This window comes from Nomascus leucogenys, chromosome 7b (genome assembly GCF_006542625.1).
Source record: "Nomascus leucogenys isolate Asia chromosome 7b, Asia_NLE_v1, whole genome shotgun sequence".
Taxonomy (NCBI): domain Eukaryota; kingdom Metazoa; phylum Chordata; class Mammalia; order Primates; family Hylobatidae; genus Nomascus; species Nomascus leucogenys.
In genome coordinates, this window is record NC_044387.1 from 36670867 (window position 1) to 36689885 (window position 19019).

The 19019-nt window shown below is 37.4% G+C and overlaps 1 protein-coding gene across 1 annotated transcript in view; it reads right to left on the bottom strand.

Annotated features, from left to right (window-relative positions):
* Positions 1–19019, bottom strand: part of MYOZ2 (myozenin 2) — a 51840-nt gene that overhangs the window by 13328 nt on the left and 19493 nt on the right. Inside the window, exons 4-5 of the mRNA XM_003271315.3 lie at positions 17502–17631; positions 11289–11472 (exon numbers count right to left, since the gene is read on the bottom strand). Of these exons, the coding sequence (XP_003271363.2) occupies positions 11289–11472; positions 17502–17631 (314 nt within the window). The remainder of the gene's footprint in view (positions 1–11288; positions 11473–17501; positions 17632–19019) is intronic.

A 19019-nucleotide genomic window follows, 5' to 3' on the forward strand; every position in this document is an offset into this window, starting at 1 on the left:
TGTAAGAAGGGATCCAGTTTCAGCTTTCTACATATGGCTAGCCAGTTTTCCCAGCACCATTTATTAAATAGGGAATCCTTTCCCCATTGCTTGTTTTTGTCAGGTTTGTCAAAGATCAGTTAGTTGTAGATATGCGGCATTATTTCTGAGGGCTCTGTTCTGTTCCATTGATCTATGTCTCTGTTGTGGTACCAGTACCATGCTGTTTTGGTTACTGTAGCCTTGTAGTATAGTTTGAAGTCAAGTAGCGTGATGCCTCCAGCTTTGTTCTTTTGGCTTAGGATTGACTTGGCGATGCAGGCTCTTTTTTGGTTCCATATGAACTTTAAAGTAGTTTTTTCCAACTCTGAAGAAAGTCATTGGTAGCTTGATGGGGATGGCATTGAATCTATAAATTACCTTGGGCAGTATGGCCATTTTCACGATATTGATTCTTCCAACCCATGAGCATGGAATGTTCTTCCATTTGTTTGTATCCTCTTTTATTTCATTGAGCAGTGGTTTGTAGTTCTCCTTGAAGAGGTCCTTCACATCCCTTGTAAGTTGGATTCCTAGGTATTTTATTCTCTTTGAAGCAATTGTGAATGGGAGTTCACTCATGATTTGGCTCTCTGTTTGTCTGTTATTGGTGTACAAGAATGCTTGTGATTTTTGTACATTGATTTTGTATCCTGAGACTTTGCTGAAGTTGCTAATCAGCTTAAGGAGATTTTGGGCTGAGACGATGGGGTTTTCTAGATATACAATCATGTCATCTGCAAACAGGGACAATTTGACTTCCTCTTTTCCTAATTGAATACCCTTTATTTCCTTCTCCTGCCTGATTGCCCTGGCCAGAACTTCCAGCACTATATTGAATAGGAGTGGTGAGAGAGGGCATCCCTGTCTTGTGCCAGTTTTCAAAGGGAATGCTTCCAGTTTTTGCCCATTCAGTATGATATTGGCTGTGGGTTTGTCATAGATAGCTCTTATTATTTTGAGATACGTCCCATCAATACCTAATTTATTGAGAGTTTTTAGCATGAAGGGTTGTTGAATTTTGTCAAAGGCCTTTTCTGCATCTATTGAGATAATCATGTGGTTTTTGTCTTTGGTTCTGTTTATATGCTGGATTACATTTATTGATTTGCGTATGTTGAACCAGCCTTGCATCCCAGGGATGAAGCCCACTTGGTCATGGTGGATAAGCTTTTTGATGTGCTGCTGGATTCGGTTTGCCAGTATTTTATTGAGGATTTTTGCATCAATGTTCATCAAGGATATTGGTCTGAAATTCTCTTTTTTGGTTATGTCTCTGCCAGGCTTTGGTATCAGGATGATGCTGGCCTCATAAAATGTGTTAGGGAGGATTCCCTCTTTTTCTATCGATTGGAATAGTTTCAGAAGGAATGGTACCAGTTCCTCCTTGTACCTCTGGTAGAATTTGGCTGTGAATCCATCAGGTCCTGGACTCTTTTTGGTTGGTAAGCTGTTGATTATTGCCACAATTTCAGAGCCTGTTATTGGTCTATTCAGAGATTCAACTGCTTCCTGGTTTAGTCTTGGGAGGGTGTATTTGTCAAGGAATTTATCCATTTCTTCTAGATTTTCTAGTTTATTTGCATAGAGGTGTTTGTAGTATTCTCTGATGGTAGATTGTATTTCTATGGGATCGGTGGTGATATCCCCTTTTTCTTTTTTTATTGCATCTATTTGATTCTTCTCTCTTTTCTTCTTTATTAGTCTTGCTAGCAGTCTATCAATTTTGTTGATCTTTTCAAAAAACCAGCTCCTGGATTCATTAATTTTTTGAAGGGTTTTTTGTGTCTCTATTTCCTTCAGTTCTGCTCTGATTTTAGTTATTTCTTTCCTTCTGCTAGCTTTTGAATGTGTTTGCTCTTGCTTTTCTAGTTCTTTTAATTGTGATGTTACAGTGTCAATTTTGGACCTTTCCTGCTTTCTCTTGTGGGCATTTAGTGCTATAAATTTCCCTCTACACACTGCTTTGAATGTGTCCCAGAGATTCTGGTATGTTGTGTCTTTGTTCTCGTTGGTTTCAAAGAACATCTTTATTTCTGCCTTCATTTCATTATGTACCCAATAGTCATTCAGGAGCAGGTTTTTCAGTTTCCATGTAGTTGGGCAGTTTTGAGTGAGTTTCTTAATCCTGAGTTCTAGTTTGATTGCACTGTGGTCTGACAGACAGTTTGTTATAATTTCTGTTCTTTTACATTTGCTGAGGAGAGCTTTACTTCCAACTATGTGGTCAATTTTGGAATAGGTGTGGTGTGGTGCTGAAAAAAATGTATATTCTGTTGATTTGGGGTGGAGAGTTCTGTAGATGTCTATTAGGTCCATTTTGTGCAGAGCTGAGTTCAATTCCTGGATATCCTTGTTAACTTTCTGTCTCGTTGATCTGTCTAATGTTGACAGTGGGGTGTTAAAATCTCCCATTATTATTGTGTGGGAGTTTGAGTCCCTTTGTAGGTCACTCAGGACTTGCTTTATGAATCTGGGTGCTCCTGTGTTGGGTGCATATATATTTAGGATAGTTAGCTCTTCTTGTTGAATTGATCCCTTTACCATTATGTAATGGCCTTCTTTGTCTCTTTTGATCTTTGCTGGTTTAAAGTCTGTTTTATCAGAGACTAGGATTGCAACCCCTGCCTTTTTTTGTTTTCCATTTGCTTGGTAGATCTTCCTCCATCCCTTTATTTTGAGTCTGTGTGTGTCTCTGCACGTGAGATGGGTTTCCTGGATACAGCACACTGATGGGTCTTGACTCCTTATCCAATTTGCCAGTCTGTGTCTTTTAATTGGAGCATTTAGCCCATTTACATTTAAAGTTAATATTGTTATGTGTGACTTTGACCCTGTTATTATGATGTTAGTTGGTTATTTTGCTCGTTAGTTGATGCAGTTTCTTCCTAGCCTCGATGGTCTTTACAATTTGGCATGTTTTTGCAGGGGCTGGTACCAGTTGTTCCTTTCCATGTTTAGTGCTTCCTTCAGGAGCTCTTTTAGGGCAGGCCTGGTGGTGACAAAATCACTCAGCATTTGCTTGTCTGTAAAGTATTTTATTTCTCCTTCACTTATGAAGCTTAGTTTGGCTGGATATGAAATTCTGGGTTGAAAATTCTTTCCTTTGAGAATGTTGAATATTGGCCCCCACTCTCTTCTGGCTTGTAGAGTTTCTGCTGAGAGATCAGCTGTTAGTCTGATGGGCTTCCCTTTGTGGGTAACCCGACCTTTCTCTCTGGCTGCCCTTAACATTTTTTCATTCATTTCAACTTTGGTGAATCTGACAATCATGTGTCTTGGAGTTGCTTTTCTCGAGGAGTATCTTTGTGGCGTTTTCTGTATTTCCTGAATCTGAATGTTGGCCTGCCTTGCTAGATTGGGGAAGTTCTCCTGGATAATATCTTGCAGAGTGTTTTCCAACTTGGTTCCATTCTCCCGGTCATTTTCAGGTACACCAATCAGACGTAGGTTTGGTCTTTTCACATAGTCCCAAATTTCTTGGAGGCTTTGTTTGTTTCTTTTTATTCTTTTTTCTCTAAACTTCCCTTCTCGCTTCATTTCATTCATTTCATCTTCCATCTCTGATACCCTTTCTTCCAGTTGATCGCATCTGCTACCGAGGCTTCTGCAATCTTCGCGTAGTTCTCGATACTTGGCTTTCAGCTCCATCAGCTCCTTTAAGCCCTTCTCTCCATTGGTTATTCTAGTTATCCATTCGTCTAATTTTTTTTCAAAGTTTTTAACTTCTTTGCTATTGTTTTGAATTTCCTCCCGTAGCTTGGAGTAGTTTGATCGTCTGAAGACTTCTTCTCTCAACTCGTCAAAGTCATTCTCCGTCCAGCTTTGTTCCATTGCTGGTGAGGAACTGCGTTCCTTTGAAGGAGGAGAGGTGCTCTGCTTTTTAGAGTTTCCAGTTTTTCTGCTCTGTTTTTTCCCCATCTTTGTGGTTTTATCTACTTTTGGTCTTTGATGATGGTGATGTACAGATGGGTTTTTGGTGTGGATGTCCTTTCTGTTTGTTAGTTTTCCTTCTACCAGACAGGACCCTTAGCTGCAGGTCTGTTGGAGTTTACTAGAGTTCCACTCCAGACCCTGTTTGGCTGGGTGTCAGCAGCGGTGGCTGCAGAAGAGCGGATTTTCGTGAGACCACAAATTCAGCTGTCTGATAGTTCCTCTGGAAGTTTTGTCTCAGAGGAGTACCCGGAAGAGTGAGGTGTCAGTCTGTCCCTACTGGGGGATGCCTCCCAGTTAGGCTGCTCGGGGGTCAGGGACCCACTTTAGGAGGTAGTCTGTCCGTTCTCAGATCTCCAGCTGCGTGCTGGGAGAACTACTACTCTCTTCAAAGCTGTCAGTCAGACAGGGACATTTAAGTCAGCAGAGGTTCCTGCTGACTTTTTGTTTGTCTGTGCCCTGCCCCCAGAGGTGAGCCTACAAAGGCAAGCAGGCCTCCTTGAGCTGTGGTGGGCTCCACCCAGTTCGAGCTTCCTGGCTGCTTTGTTTACCTAAGCAAGCCTGGGCAATGGCGGGCACCCCTCCCCCAGCCTCGCTGCTACCTTGCAGTTTGATCTCAGACTTCTGTGCTAGCAATCAGCGAGACTCCGTGGGCATATGACCCTCTGAGCCAGGTGTGGGACACAATCTCCTAGTGTGCCGTTTTCCAGGCCCCTTGGAAAACTGCAGTATTAGTGTGGGACTTACCTGATTTTCCAGGTGCTGTCTGTTACCCCTTTCTTTGACTAGGAAAGGGAACTCCCTGACCCCTTGTGCTTCCCGAGTGAGGCAATGCCTGGCCCTGCTTTGGCTCACACACAGTGCACTGCACTGTCCTGCACCCACTGTTTGGCACTCGCTAGTGAGATGAACCCGGTACCTCAAACGGAAATGCAGAAATCACCCGTCTTCTATGTCTCTCAGGCTGGGAGCTGTAGACCGGAGCTGTTCCTATTCGGCCATCTTGGCTCCCGAATCGCCGTGAATTCTTTCAATATTGCTTCTCTCTCTTACTCCCTTCTGAGGCTCCAACCACACATATATATTGGCATTTTTATTACTGCTCCAAGTATGTCTTCTGCTGTTTTTCTGCATCTTAAATCCTATTTTCTCCACGTTGCAGCTTGAACACTTTCTGCCTCAATTTAGCAATTCTCTCTTCAGCTATGTCTAATCTGCTATTAATTCCATTTTTGGAATTTTAGAAACATTTATATTATTTAATATAATACAAGTACAGAAAACTTATGAAAGTATACATAATGTCTATTAAATGAATAATCTTGGAAAGGACTACACATATCAAGAGCTATTCCAGAGCTCTATCCATGGTCCCTGCCCAATCACAGTACCCTCTAGCCCCTAGTAGTAGTCAATATTTTGACTTTTATAGTAATATAAACTTGTGAAAATTTTTTTAGCATGAGGACATTATACTAAGTGAAATAAGCCAGCCACAAAAAAAAAAATTACTGTAGGATTCTATTTATACAAGGCTCTTAAAGTGGTAAAAATCATAGAGACAGAAAGTAGAATGGTGGTTCTCAGGAACTGATGGTGGCAGAGAGGGAATGGGGAGTTATGAGTACAGAATTTCAGTTTTACCAGATGAAGAGTTATGGAGAGGGATGGTGGTGATGGTGGACCGACATTATGAAGTATTGTACTGAATACCACTGAACTGTATGCTTAAAGTGATTAAGATAGTTAATTTTATGTTATGTGTATATCAACACCACCACCACCACCACAACAAAAAATATTTAAAAAAAAAACCTATAGGATGATTTAAGTCTTTAAGAGGTGTGTCATCTTCTTTCTAGAAGGGATTCATTTTTGTCAGAGCAGGCAGTTTGATTTAGGGGAGATAGCCTTTATCCAATCTAAGATTTTGTTGATTGAGAGCAATATTTAGTTTTATGAAGGCTGATGTATTACTTGTTCACCTTTATTCCAATGGTATAGCCCTTTAGGACTTCTAGCTGAAAGTATGGAATATTTACCAAGACCCCTCCTCCCTGGAAGACCCTATACTCCTATTTGGTCTTCCCAGACTTGAAGCTGCCAAAAGGTTTACTCAGCTTGTTAGCCTTTTAGTGTTGCTGATGAATCAACAAGTGCCTCAAGGAGAAAAGCCGTACCACATGTTGAGTTAAAATCTCTAAATTTCCCTCATCTCCAGAACCCTGGCCTCAAGTACTCACTTCCTTTGTAGCTTTTAAACCATTTTTAAAACTCATTTTTTAAAACTAGCTTTTCTGGTTATTTTTATGAAGTTTTTCTGATATAAAGTAGTCTGCCATAGCTGGATGTGAAAATCTTACCTATGTCCTTTGGTCTTATTCATTTAGCAAGCATTTAAGCCAAAGATATAATTACAAGCATACTTTGGAGATATTGTAGGTTTGGTTCCAGACCACTGCAATAGAGTATCACAATAGAGCAAGTCGCATGAAATTTTTTATTTCCCAGCGTATATAAAAGTTATGTTTACACTGTATTGTAGTCCATTTAGTATCTATAGCATTGTGTCCTTAAGAACAATATGTCTGAAAAACAAAGTACATACCTTAATTTCAAATATTTTATTGCTAATAAATGCTAATGGTCATCTGAGCCTTCAGTAAGTTGAAATTTTTTGTTGGTGGAGTGATTGCCTCATTGTTGATAGCTGCCGACTGATCAGGGTAGTGATTGCTGAATGTTGGATTGATTGTAGCAATTTATTAAAATAAGACAACAATGATTTTTGCTGCATCAAGTGATTCTTCCTTTCATGAAAAATTTCTTTGTAGCATATGATACTGTTTGGTAGCATTTTACCCACAGTAGAACTTATTTCAAAATTGGAGTCAATCCTCTCCAATCCTGCTACTGCCTTATCAACTAAGTTTAGGGAATATTCTCAATATTTTGTTGTCATGTCAACAATATTCACAGCATCCTCAGAGGGTAGATACCATCTCAAGAAACCACTTTCTTGGCTTATTCATAAGAAGCAACTCCTGATCTGCTCAGGTGGTTTTTGTTTGTTTGTTTGTTTAGATTGCAGCAATTCAGTCACATCTTCACACTCCACTTCTAGCTTTAGTTGTCTTGCTGTTTCCACCAGATCTGTATTTACTTCCTCCATTGAAGTCTTGAACCCCTTAAAGTTAACCATGAGAGTTGGAATGAGAGTTTTCCAAACTCCTGTTAATGTTATTATTTTGCCTTCCTTCCATGAATCACAAATAATCTTCATGGCATCTAGAATGGTGAATTCTTTTCAGAAGGTTTTCAATTTACTTTGCCCAGATCAATCAGAGGAATCCCTTTCTATGGCAGCTGTAGCCTTATGAAATGTGTTGCTTAAATAATAAGGCTTGACAGTCAAAATTACTCCTTCATCCATGGGCTACAGAATGGATGTTGTGTCAACAGGCATAAAAAACATTAGGCTGGGTGCAGTGGCTCACGCCCATAATCCCAGCACTTTGGGAGGCCGAGGTGGGCAGATCACGAGGTCAGGAGATAGAGACCATCCTGGCTAACACAATGAAACCCCGTCTCTACTAAAAATACAAAAAATTAGCCAAGCATGGTGGCAGGCACCTGTAGTCCCAGCTACTCAGGAGGCTGAGGCAGGAGAATGGCATGAACCTGGGAGGCAGAGCTTGCAGTGAGCTGAGATCACACCACTGCACTCCAGCCTGGGTGACAGAGAGAGACTCCGTCTCAAGAAAAACAAAACAAAGCAAAACATTAATCTCCTTGTATATTGCCATCAGAGCTCTTGGGTGACCAGGTTCGTTGTCAATAAAGAGTAATAAATTGAAAATAATATTCTTTTCTGAGCAATAGGTCTCGAGAGTAGGCTTAAAATATTCAGTAAGCCATGCTGTAAACAGATGTGCTGTCATTCAGGCTTTGTTGTTCCATTTATAAAGCACAGACAGAGATTTAGCATGATTCTTAAGGGCCCTGGAATTCTCAGAATGGTAAATGAGCATTGGCTTCAAGTCAACTCAAATTCACCAGCTACATTAGTTTCTAGCGAGACAGTTAGCTTGTTCTTTGAAGCTTCGAAGCCAAGCATTGACTTCTCTCTAGCTATGGAAGTCGTAGATGGTATCTTCTTCCAATAGAAGGTTGTTTCATCTACACTGAAAATCTGTTATTTAGTGTAGCCACTTTCATCAATCATCTTAGCTAGATCTTCTGGATAATTTGCTGCAGCTTCTACATCTGCACTTGCTGCTTCACCTTGCACTATAAAAGTTAAGAAGATGGCGTCTTTCCTCAGCCTTCATGAACCAACCACTACTAGCTTCCAACTTTTCTTCTGCAACTCCCTTGCCTCTCTAAGCCTTCATAAAGTTGAAGAAAGTTAGGGCCTTGCTCTGGATTGGGTTTTGGCTAAATTATGGAAATGTTGTTCCTGGTTTGATCTTCCATCCAGACTGTTCCAACTTTGTTGATATCAGCACTAAGGCTGTTTTACTATCTTATCATTCATGTGTTCACTGGAGTAGCACTTATCATTTTCTTCCTGAATTTTTCCTTTGCATTCACACCTTGGCTAACTGGCACAAGAGGCCTAGCTTTCAGCTTATCTCTGCCTTTGACATGTCTTCCTCACTGTCTAATCATTTCTAGCTTTTGATTTAAAATGAGAGACTTGTGACTCTTCTTTTCACTTGAACACTTAGAGGCTATTGTAGGGTTATTAATTGGCTTAATTTCAATATTGTTGTGTCTCAGGGAATAGGGAGGCCCAGGAAAGGGAGAGAGATGGGGGAGCGGCTGGTCATTGGAGCACTCAGAACACACACAACATGTATTGATTAAGTTTGCCTTTTTACATGAGCATGGTTCATGACACCCCAAAAACAGTTTTTTTGACCTGATCACAGGTCACCATAACAGATATAATAATAATGAAACTGGAATATTGTGACAATTACCAAAGTGAGCACATGATGTTGGAAAAATGGCACCGATAGACTTGCTTGACACAGGGTTGCCACAAACCTTCAATTTGTGAGAAAATGCAATATCTACAGAGAAAAGTGAAGCGCAATAAAACGAGGTATGCCTGTACACTGTTTAGTTGTTTTTTAAGTGGACTTCTAAAGCAATGCATGTACTAGACAATGTCTTAAACTTTGTGTATTCCTGTGCATATCCTTTTTTTTTTTTGAGACAGGGTCTCACTCCCATTGCCCAAGTGGGAGTACAGTGGTGCGATTATAGCTCATTGCAGCAGCCTCAACCTCCTGGGCTCAAGCGACCCTCTCGCCTCACTTTTTGAGTTCTCACTATGTTGTGCTGGCTAGTCTCAAACTCCTGGGCCCAGCTCACCTTGGCTTCTCAAAGTGCTGGGATTACAGGCATGAGCCACTGCACCTGGCCTACATACGCTTCACGGTTAGAAAGGATCTTACAGCTATCTGGTTGCACTGTCTATGTATCACATCATGTTTTGTTTCATCTGTTAATGTTATTTAGTAATAATAATAAGTCTAAGAATATACTATCATGTTGAAAGAATTTAATTCCTAAGTTTTTATTTCTATGTTGATGTATATATGCAAAGGAATAAAATGTTCTAAAGTAAAAGAGAAGTATTAGCAGATTAAGTTCTCTCTCTCTCTCTCACACACACACACGCACACACACGCACACACACACAGCATGTAATATTTACAAAAGCTTTGATTAACACAGGGAGCTACATTTCCTATTGAACGGTATCGTGCTTACTGATATAGTACTCACCTGGTATTTATACGGTCAATAGGCATCTCTTTATAACTAACCCAAATATTACCACACCAGTGTGTGTAGAACTACAGGCAAGCTGCTCAGCAGGTACAGGGCACCAAAGCCACAAGATACAGAGAAGTCTTACAGCATGTCTTAAGCACTTAATCTCAAAAACAAATCCGAGTTATTCCATTAATTTCCATTTTCCCCTAATGTTTTACTTGTTATAATTTTCTACAGTCTCATTTTGAAAAAAAAATTATAACATTGATCAGAATGGGCCTCCAACTTTTTTTCCCTGCCACTCCTCAACCCCTCTTTAAATTCTATGGTACACCTCTTTCATGCAAGTGATGTATTACCAATAATGGTAGTGTGCAAAAACTAAAATCTTAATAGTACTATTTTATTTATTTATTATTTTTTGAGACAAGGTCTCACTATGTTGCCCAGGCTAGAGTGAAGTTACGTGATTTCAGCTCACTGCAACTTCCACCTCCTGGGCTCAAGTGATCCTCCCACCTCAGCCTCCCAAGTAGCTGGGACTACAGGCACATGCCACCACTCTCGGCTAATTTTTGTATTTTTTGTAGAGACAGGGTTCTTGCTATGTTGCCCAGGGTACTCTTGAATTCCTGGGCTCAAGTGATCCACCCACCTCAGCCTCTCAAAGTGCTGGGATGACAGGCATGAGCCACCACATCCGATCACAATATTTAAAAATACTTAAGAAGATCACTATTTAAATGCAGTCTATTTGGCATTCTTTTTTTAAATAAAAAAATTTACTCATTAATTCATTCATTTTTAAATGAATGGTTATTAAGCAGCCTATAAATTGAGTCTAACTTTTTTTGAGTGCAAGACAGCATACTACATATTAGATATTTTACTCTAAAATGAAAGTCAAGTGATCAAATAATGGATTATGAGACTATTAAAAATTCAAAATATCCATGGAAATTATAAAAACTGAGTAACAGAGAAAAATAAATGCCCATTCTATAAACTATACTATAGATACCATTTGGTGATATATTTGATAGCATAAGTTTTGGGTTGTACCTCTTCTGGAATCTTGGGCCATTAAGTCTCTAAATTACTTTTAATCTGTCCTAAAGCCTGCAAAAATATAAGATGGAATCTGGAGTTACACAGTAATTCTCATAGCCTTGCATGTGAATTATTTATTAAATTCTTGAACAGTATTGCCATTTGAAACAATGCATAAACCCAGATCAATCTTTGGATTTGAAACTATTATTAAAATAACATTTTTAAAGTATGAGGGGATAATCTTGATGTTATACCAATGATAGTTTCTGAATCATTTCCTTCATTCTTATACTAAAAATGACCAAGTTTGAAAATAGTAGTAATATTACAAAATATGAGTCTTTGCCTAGGCTTAGAAGATATCCTATATTGCTATTTAGATTCTTTTCTCAAAAGAAAAAATTGCTTTCTACCAGGGAATTCAGTTATCTGTACCATGATGAAAAAATTTTAGTATTGCATGCCAACAGTGTCACCCAGGATCATCGAATTACCTGTTAAAGCTCCTGTAATCAGGCAGTTCTGCCTTTCCTTCAGGCTTGAAAAGTTTAGGATATAAAGCCTCTAAAAGCTCTGGATCATTGCTAATGGCTTGTTCCCAGGGAGATTGATAGTACTTAGGGACAGCTGTGGTGTTGAATTTTTCGGGAGGAATTTCCTTCAGTGGTCCAGAATATCCTTTGGAAAAATATAGCAAAAGTAAGTAAACACTGTGCCCGAGAGTTACTAACCTCCACCTAACATTTTACCATGTTTGATTTTTCATGCTGGGATAAATTTATGAAGCATGCATCCTTTTCATGATCCCTTAGAAAACAGCAGTCTGCAAGTGTTAGACATTTTAGAGCTCCTGTAAGCTTATGGAACTTTAAAAAGAAACCATTTTTCTTAATGTTTAATTTTTCCAAATTATACAGTTTTTTCTTGACTGTCTTAGTATATATATTTTTCCAGTAAAACTGTTCATTTAATTTTCTAAAAATTGTGCTCCTTGCATTAATTCATACTAGACTTTAGATACCACAATTAATTAATTTAAAAATGTTAATATTGAGTGCCTATTGTAGTCTAAGGTAGGGGAAATCGCAATGCAGACAAAATCTCCCTCTTCCCAGAGCTGATTCTTTAGAGGTGATGTTTGGGTCTTGTCTATCTTCAATTGCTGAGTGCTCTGTAAAATGTTTGAGCTTCAAGAAGATGAAGTAACTTGTTTCCACCGCCTTATTCAGGCCCAGCTCTTCTTATCTCTCAATGTATCCATCCCCTGTTTATTTTGTTCCTCAAGATTTCTTACCTAGCCTTTCTGCTTCTGATCTCACCTCCCCAGTTTATTCTTCCCGTAACAGCTGGCAATTTTCTGTAAATACTGTTTAAAAGTCATGGAAACTCTTGGCATAGATCTTTAAACCTTTCTCACATGCATAGAGTGACACTCTTCTAGTTTTCTAAGGCACAGTTATCTACTTTCTGTTTACACTGCCATATTACCTAATTATATCCCTGCAATTCTCTCTTCCACCACGTCAAATCCATTTACCATTTGATGACTTCTACTTTTAGATTTCTCTGATGCTCTTTCCCATCTCTGCAATAATTTTGATTTTCTTCTGTCAAAGCATACCTGTCTTCTCTTTACACTAAAATGTTTGTCTCCTCCAAAAAAAAAGCCCCTTCCTGATAATTCCATGTCTAAACAGTTATTTGTGATTATTTAGTTTTCTTCAGTTTGCCTCCAGTATCTAATAGAAATCTTTTTTGGTAGGCTCCTTTTCTCCGCTTACCACTTAAATACTGTTGTTCCTCAAAGCTCTTTTCTTACACAATGCACTCTACTCTACCTCGAAAATTCCATTTATATTCATAGCTTCAATTGTGACCTATGTATTGATAATTCTGACTTTTTAAAAAAATAATCAAGCCCTCTACTCAATTATTTACTATATTTATCAAAGTAAATGATCCACTGGCACCCTTTATAACTTGTCTAGACCTAAATGCAGCCATTTTCTAATATATTCTGCTTCTTTTTCTATTTTGGTCATTTTAGCAAATGTTATCACTTTACTCTCAGATGCCCAAGACAGAGCATTATCTGAAAGTCTCCCTCATCCCCACAACAAATCACAAAGTGTTACCAACTATACTACCTAAGGATTTCTAAAATAGTGGCTCTCATATTATTGTGTGTCTGAATTATCTTGGATACGTATTTAAAATGTAGATAATAGGATCCTCCCTCCAGAAGTCTGGCTTCAGTAAGTCTCAGGTATGACCTAAAACTCCAATGTTTAACAAACTCTCGTACAAATCTTATGCAGGTGGTCTACAAACAGAACAACGAGGAACATTGTTCTAAAAAATTACATTTCCGTTACTCCTGCCCTGGGTCAGGCCCAGGTGTCTCTTGCCTGGGTGTTCGCCACAGCTTCAACACTAATCCTTTAGCTCTAACCCTCTCCCAGCCACCCTCCACACTGCTGCCCCAGGAGACCTTCCTAACTGGCCAGCTCTTTCCCTGCTCAGGGGACCTTAATGCCTGCCAGGACAAAATCACAAGCACTCAGCATGACCCATGTGGCCCTTCTGCCCGTCCAGCCTCACCACCTGCTTTCTCCTTTCACACTCTCTGTTCCAGGACTATGGATCTAGTTACTTGTTGCTTGGGGTGCCCCTTATGCCCCCCTACTTGGTCCGTTTATCTCCTGTGCCTGGACTGTTCTCCCTACTTCTTGTCATGTGCGAATTTCTATTGTAAGCCTCGGCTTCAGGTCACACTTCTATGCAGCCATTCCCACCTCCCCAAGGAAAAGAGTTCTCTTTCCTGTGTCTTGTCTATGTATATTATATGTAACTCTATCACCATAACTACCACATTTTATTTCCTATTCCTTCCCTGGAGTTGAACAGAGGTAAGACCTTTAAAAACTGGAAAATTTTAAGTTTTATAAAATTTTTTTTAAATTCCTCAAAATCCCACCACCCTAACACAAGTATTTAGTTTTGTGTATTTTCTTCTAGTTTTTCTTCACCCATAAACATAATGATCACATAACTAGAACATCTAGTGTAATATTATGTTTTTCCCCCAAATTTGTTTAAAATACTTTTAAATGTTTCCGTATCATGTTCATAATTATTTTAAGGGTTTCATAATAATCTATTACATTAAGGAACCATAGTTACGTAATCATTTCTCATTTTTGAACGTTCAAGGTTTTCTAATTTCTTTTTATAGATATCATTAAATAACAACTTTTATCTTTTTTGATATACTGTTATCTACAGAAAAGAATGTGCTTATATTTAACCTCACAGAAATATTACAATTCAGCAATGCCATATGTCTACATTTCTTGTTTGGTTTTTAAATATGTTTTAATATAACTGAAATTTAGATAAATTTTATTTTTACAGTATAATGGCATTTTCATACTCTTATTTATTCATATATGAAAAAAGTTGGCTTTTTGATACATAGTTGGCTAATCACTAACAAATTAATTTGCTAAATTGGAATAATTATAGTTTGTTTACTGAGCTTATTGTACTTTTCAACTTATCTACTCAGAAGGAAGAATCCATTTGTACTCTTGCCTCATAGTAAACTACATAATAATACCCAAACTCCCCCTTTTCTTACTCTATATTGCATAGACATTTTCTAATATTTAATAATTGGATACTAGCTCTAAATAGGTACATAAATTAGTGCTTTAAAAATTTCTCGTAAGTTAAACATTGCATGTCCTCATTCATATGTGGAAGCTAAAAAAGTTTGATCTCCTAGGGGTAAAAAGTAGGACAGAGGATACTAGAGGCTGGGAACAGTAGAGAGAAGTGGGGACAAGAGAGATTTGTTAAAGAATGCAAAATTATAGCTAGACAGGAGGAATAAGTTCTAGTCTTCTATAACACTGTAGGGTGCTATAAGAATAATATATAGTTATTTATGTATAAATTTATATATAAATAATAATATATAGTTCAAATAGCTAGAAGGAGGATATTGAATACTTCTAACACAAAGAAATAATAAATATTTGAGATGATGGATATGTATCAAAACATCACTATGTACCCCAAGAATATGTACAATTATCACACGTCAGTTTAAACAATATTAATTCGGGCTATAACAGTTGCGTTGGAGGTACATCTTTAAGGTTCCATTAAATGAGAAAATTAAGATACAGAAAAGTGTGTTGAATATACCATTTAATAAAGCATGCAGTTTTCTCCCCACAAAGTCTCTCTCTGGATATATATAAACATACATATACAACCACACACATATTTATTCCTGATGGTCAATAAAATTCACATATGATGTTGAATTATTTACACAGAAAGTGAAAACATAAATATACTTTGGACATTTGCTCTATCTCTCTATGTGAGATTAATTCTTCTATTCATTTTGTAATTCCATAGTGTACAGTCATGACTACATAATAAAAGTTCTAAGTGATGAGAGCACTAAATTGTATCAACATTCACTTTTCCATATGTCCTCTCTCTTTCCTATTTAATAAAAAAAAAAACTCCAAAAAGTAAGCAGGGGTTGTAGTACAGTGGTTGGAGCTCAGATAGTATCTGCATATTATATTGCATAAGAAGGATGTAAAGGTGGATGGGGAAAAATTAACTTTAACTGAGTGCTTATTATGTGTTAGGGACTATACTCATACCATCACACTTTGCACAGTCACCCTATGAAGTGAGATTTCTTTCTCTATTTTACAGATTGAGGAAACTAGGGCCCAAAGAGATGTATTTCCTTTCCCAGCACGGTAGTAAAACAGGAAGACCCATAGGGTTGAACCCAGATATGTCTGATTCTAAACCTTATTTCTTTTCTCATGTGGTTGATGATGTAGATACAGACCCTATTACCTGCTTTTCTGCCATAACTTTTGTTGAAAGCTACCAGAGAACTTTATTAAAATAATCCATTTCAGAATTGTATGCATTTTAATTATGCCTAATTGGTTACCTTCAGTGTTATTTTGCTAAGTCTATCCATAGTTTTTCTCATCGTGCTCATTAAGAATGCTCTAATACCTTATTTTTAAGTAATATTTAATGTTGTACAGGTGCTGTACCTGTATAACATTATCTCAAAATATTTACATATTTTCAAAAATAGTATTACATTTGAGAAAAATGCTAGGAGTACTTTTGCTAAATTTACTGTTTATTTTACAAAAATTAGACATATATCTTTAGTTTCAAGATCTAACTAATTTAAATTTTTGAAATCTATACATTACTCTTGAGGAAATGCTTGAATTTTCAAAGACACTATAGGTTACTTGGAAAAGTTGTCTAATTAGATAATGTAATTTTTTGAAAGATGTCCTATTTTAATACCCAACATTATTTATAAAAACTATAAACTGACTAAGGAGTTGATTCTCTTTTAAAATGATAAACAAATGTATACTCTTTAGGAGCTGCATTGAAAGTCCTATGAGGGAACAGAGAATAAAAAAAAAGATCTCCATAAGGTCTGTTGACATGAGACACTTGTAAATTTGGTACCAGATCTGGGCTTAATTCTTTTTTGTTTTATTTATTTATTTTTTATAGAGATAGGGTCTTGTTACATTGACCAGGCTGGTCTCGAGCTCCTGGCCTAAAGTGATCCTCCTCAGCCTCCCAAAGTGCTGGTATTATAGGTGTGAGCCACTGTGCATGGCCCTAATTCTTTTTTCTCTTGTAATTTTAATTTAAAAGATTTTTATTTTTAACTTTTGTGGGTACATAACAGGTGTATATATTTATGGGGTTCATTAGATATTTTGATAACAGCATGCAATGTGCAATAACTACATCAGGATAAATGGGGCATCCATCATCTTAAGCATTTATTCTTCATGTTACAAACAATCCAGTTATACTCTTTTAGTTATTGTAAAATGTACAATTAAGTTACTATTGACTATGTTCACCCTGTTGTGCTGTCAAATACTAGGTTTTATTCATTCTTTGCTGCTTCATAGACATTCATAACCTGAACATCTTAATTTATAAAATGAGGACTGCAATTAATATGTCATAGTTACTGTGAAATTAAAGAAGGCAATATATATCACAGCACTTTATAAATTGTACAGTCCTATGCAAATAGGATTTCAATATAATTACAAATTACTTATTATAATTTTCAATATAGCAGGTGATTGACAGACCATCTAAAACAAAGAACATATGGCTACTATAAATGTTTTATGTGATTCCTTTAGGTCGGAATTTTTGCATTTGTCTTGTGTTTATCCAAAAAAAAATTTTTTTTTTGAGTCAGGGTCTTACTCTGTTACCCAGGCTGGAGTGCAGTGGTGTGATCATGGCTCACTGCAGCCCCCACCTCCTGGGCTCAAATGATCCTCCTACCCCAGCCCCCCAAGTAGCTGGGACTACAAGTGTGCACCACCATACCCAGCTAAATTTTGTATTTATTGTAGAAACTAGGTTTCACCACGTGATCCAGGCTGGTCTCAAACTTGTGGGCTCACGTGATCCACCCACCTCGTCTCCAAAAGTGCTGGGATTACAGGTGTGAGCCACCGTGCCTGGGGCCCAAAAAACATACTTAATGAGAAAAGATATATTATTTAAATATTATTTAATAAAGGCTTTAAATGCCTTGAGTCATATCATTAGGTACACAGAAACTTTATTGCTCTATTGGTAAGGGGATTGGTTACCTGGAGCAATGTTGTCTGGATTTGCAGGGCTTCGTGGATCTGGGGTGTTGGGAGGAGTCAAGGGGGCTTGCTGCGAACCACCTTCCAAGTTACTTCCATCCACTTTCCCATTCTGCATAGCAATACTGTGCTGTATTTAATCAAAAGTAAACTCTGCTGAAAACTTAAAAATGTAAGCACAATAATAGGAGCTATAGATGCAAAACTTCAATTGTATATTTATGATTTAAATGCAATGTCGCTTCATTACTTCCTGGGACCTCAATAATTTTTTTCATAGTAAGATGGTTGTGCACTTGAATGAGAAGATTTACTGATATCAGTCTAAGATCTGTTTTATGATGACAGTCCACTTAATAATGATTAGAGCTGAAATTAATTGAGCCTTACTGTGTGCCAGGCGCTATGTCTAGTGGTTCATACCAATAATTTCATTTTCTATTTAGAACATCCCTATGAGATAAATGTATTTAATTTTTGAATCCTTACTAATCTAATAATGTAGAGCATATTGGCCAAGCATTTGGCCTAGTAAATCTTATGTTCCATTGTATTTATATTTGGGCTTTAATTAGATTTTTTAGTGTATAGAAAGTTTAAAAATCTAACCTGAAATTTGAACGGCAATCATGTACTCCAAAAAAACAAAAATCATTTATATTTTAAGTTGCATAGACTTGCAAAAGGAAAAATTTGTGATTTTTAGAAAATAAAATGCTGAAAAAATGCTGAAAAAAAGAGCTGTCTCTGCCTGAGGTTAAAACTTATAGCAAAAATATTACAACTTTAAATATTTTTAAAACTTTAAACATCACATGCCTAATTGCAAACTCATCATCATGTTCACACTTTATTGCGTACTGAACAAGCCTAAATATTTTAGCCTTGCACTGAGACCCGCCTACCTAGTCTCATCAGTTTTTAAAGATGTACCCTAAGCTTAAAACCAAACCACTTATGATTCCCCAATTATCTTGTATGCTTTTCTACCTTTGATCATAGATCAAGATTCCCCCATTATCTTGTATGCTTTTCCACCTTTCTACCTTTGATCTTTGATCATAGGAGTTCCCTAGCAAGAGGCCCCCTCTCCATCATTACCATGGTCAGATCTGTCCTGATTTAAAAAACACCCCTTCCCTTATTCTTCCTCCCCTTCCAATAAAAAGTTTTTTGTCTTTCTTCTCGCTGCTCCCATATCATTTACTATAATTCACCTTTAAAATAATATTTTGTGTCCTGTTTCATTTACTAGCTTGTTAGCTACTTGAGAACAGGGAATTTCATTTTGCCCATATGTCTTTTACAAAGCCTAAGATGGTGCCTTATATAGCACAAGCAGTCAGCGAATATTAGCTGAATTTTTAGTGAATAAATAGCCAAAACCAGCTGATTCTTTTTCACTATGACATTTTTTAAAATGCCATCTTCCTTTTTCACTTTAGTCTTCATGCACCTGTTATCCTCATTGCTCATACTTTATCATGTCATCACCTACCTTCTTTTCATTTTCCAACA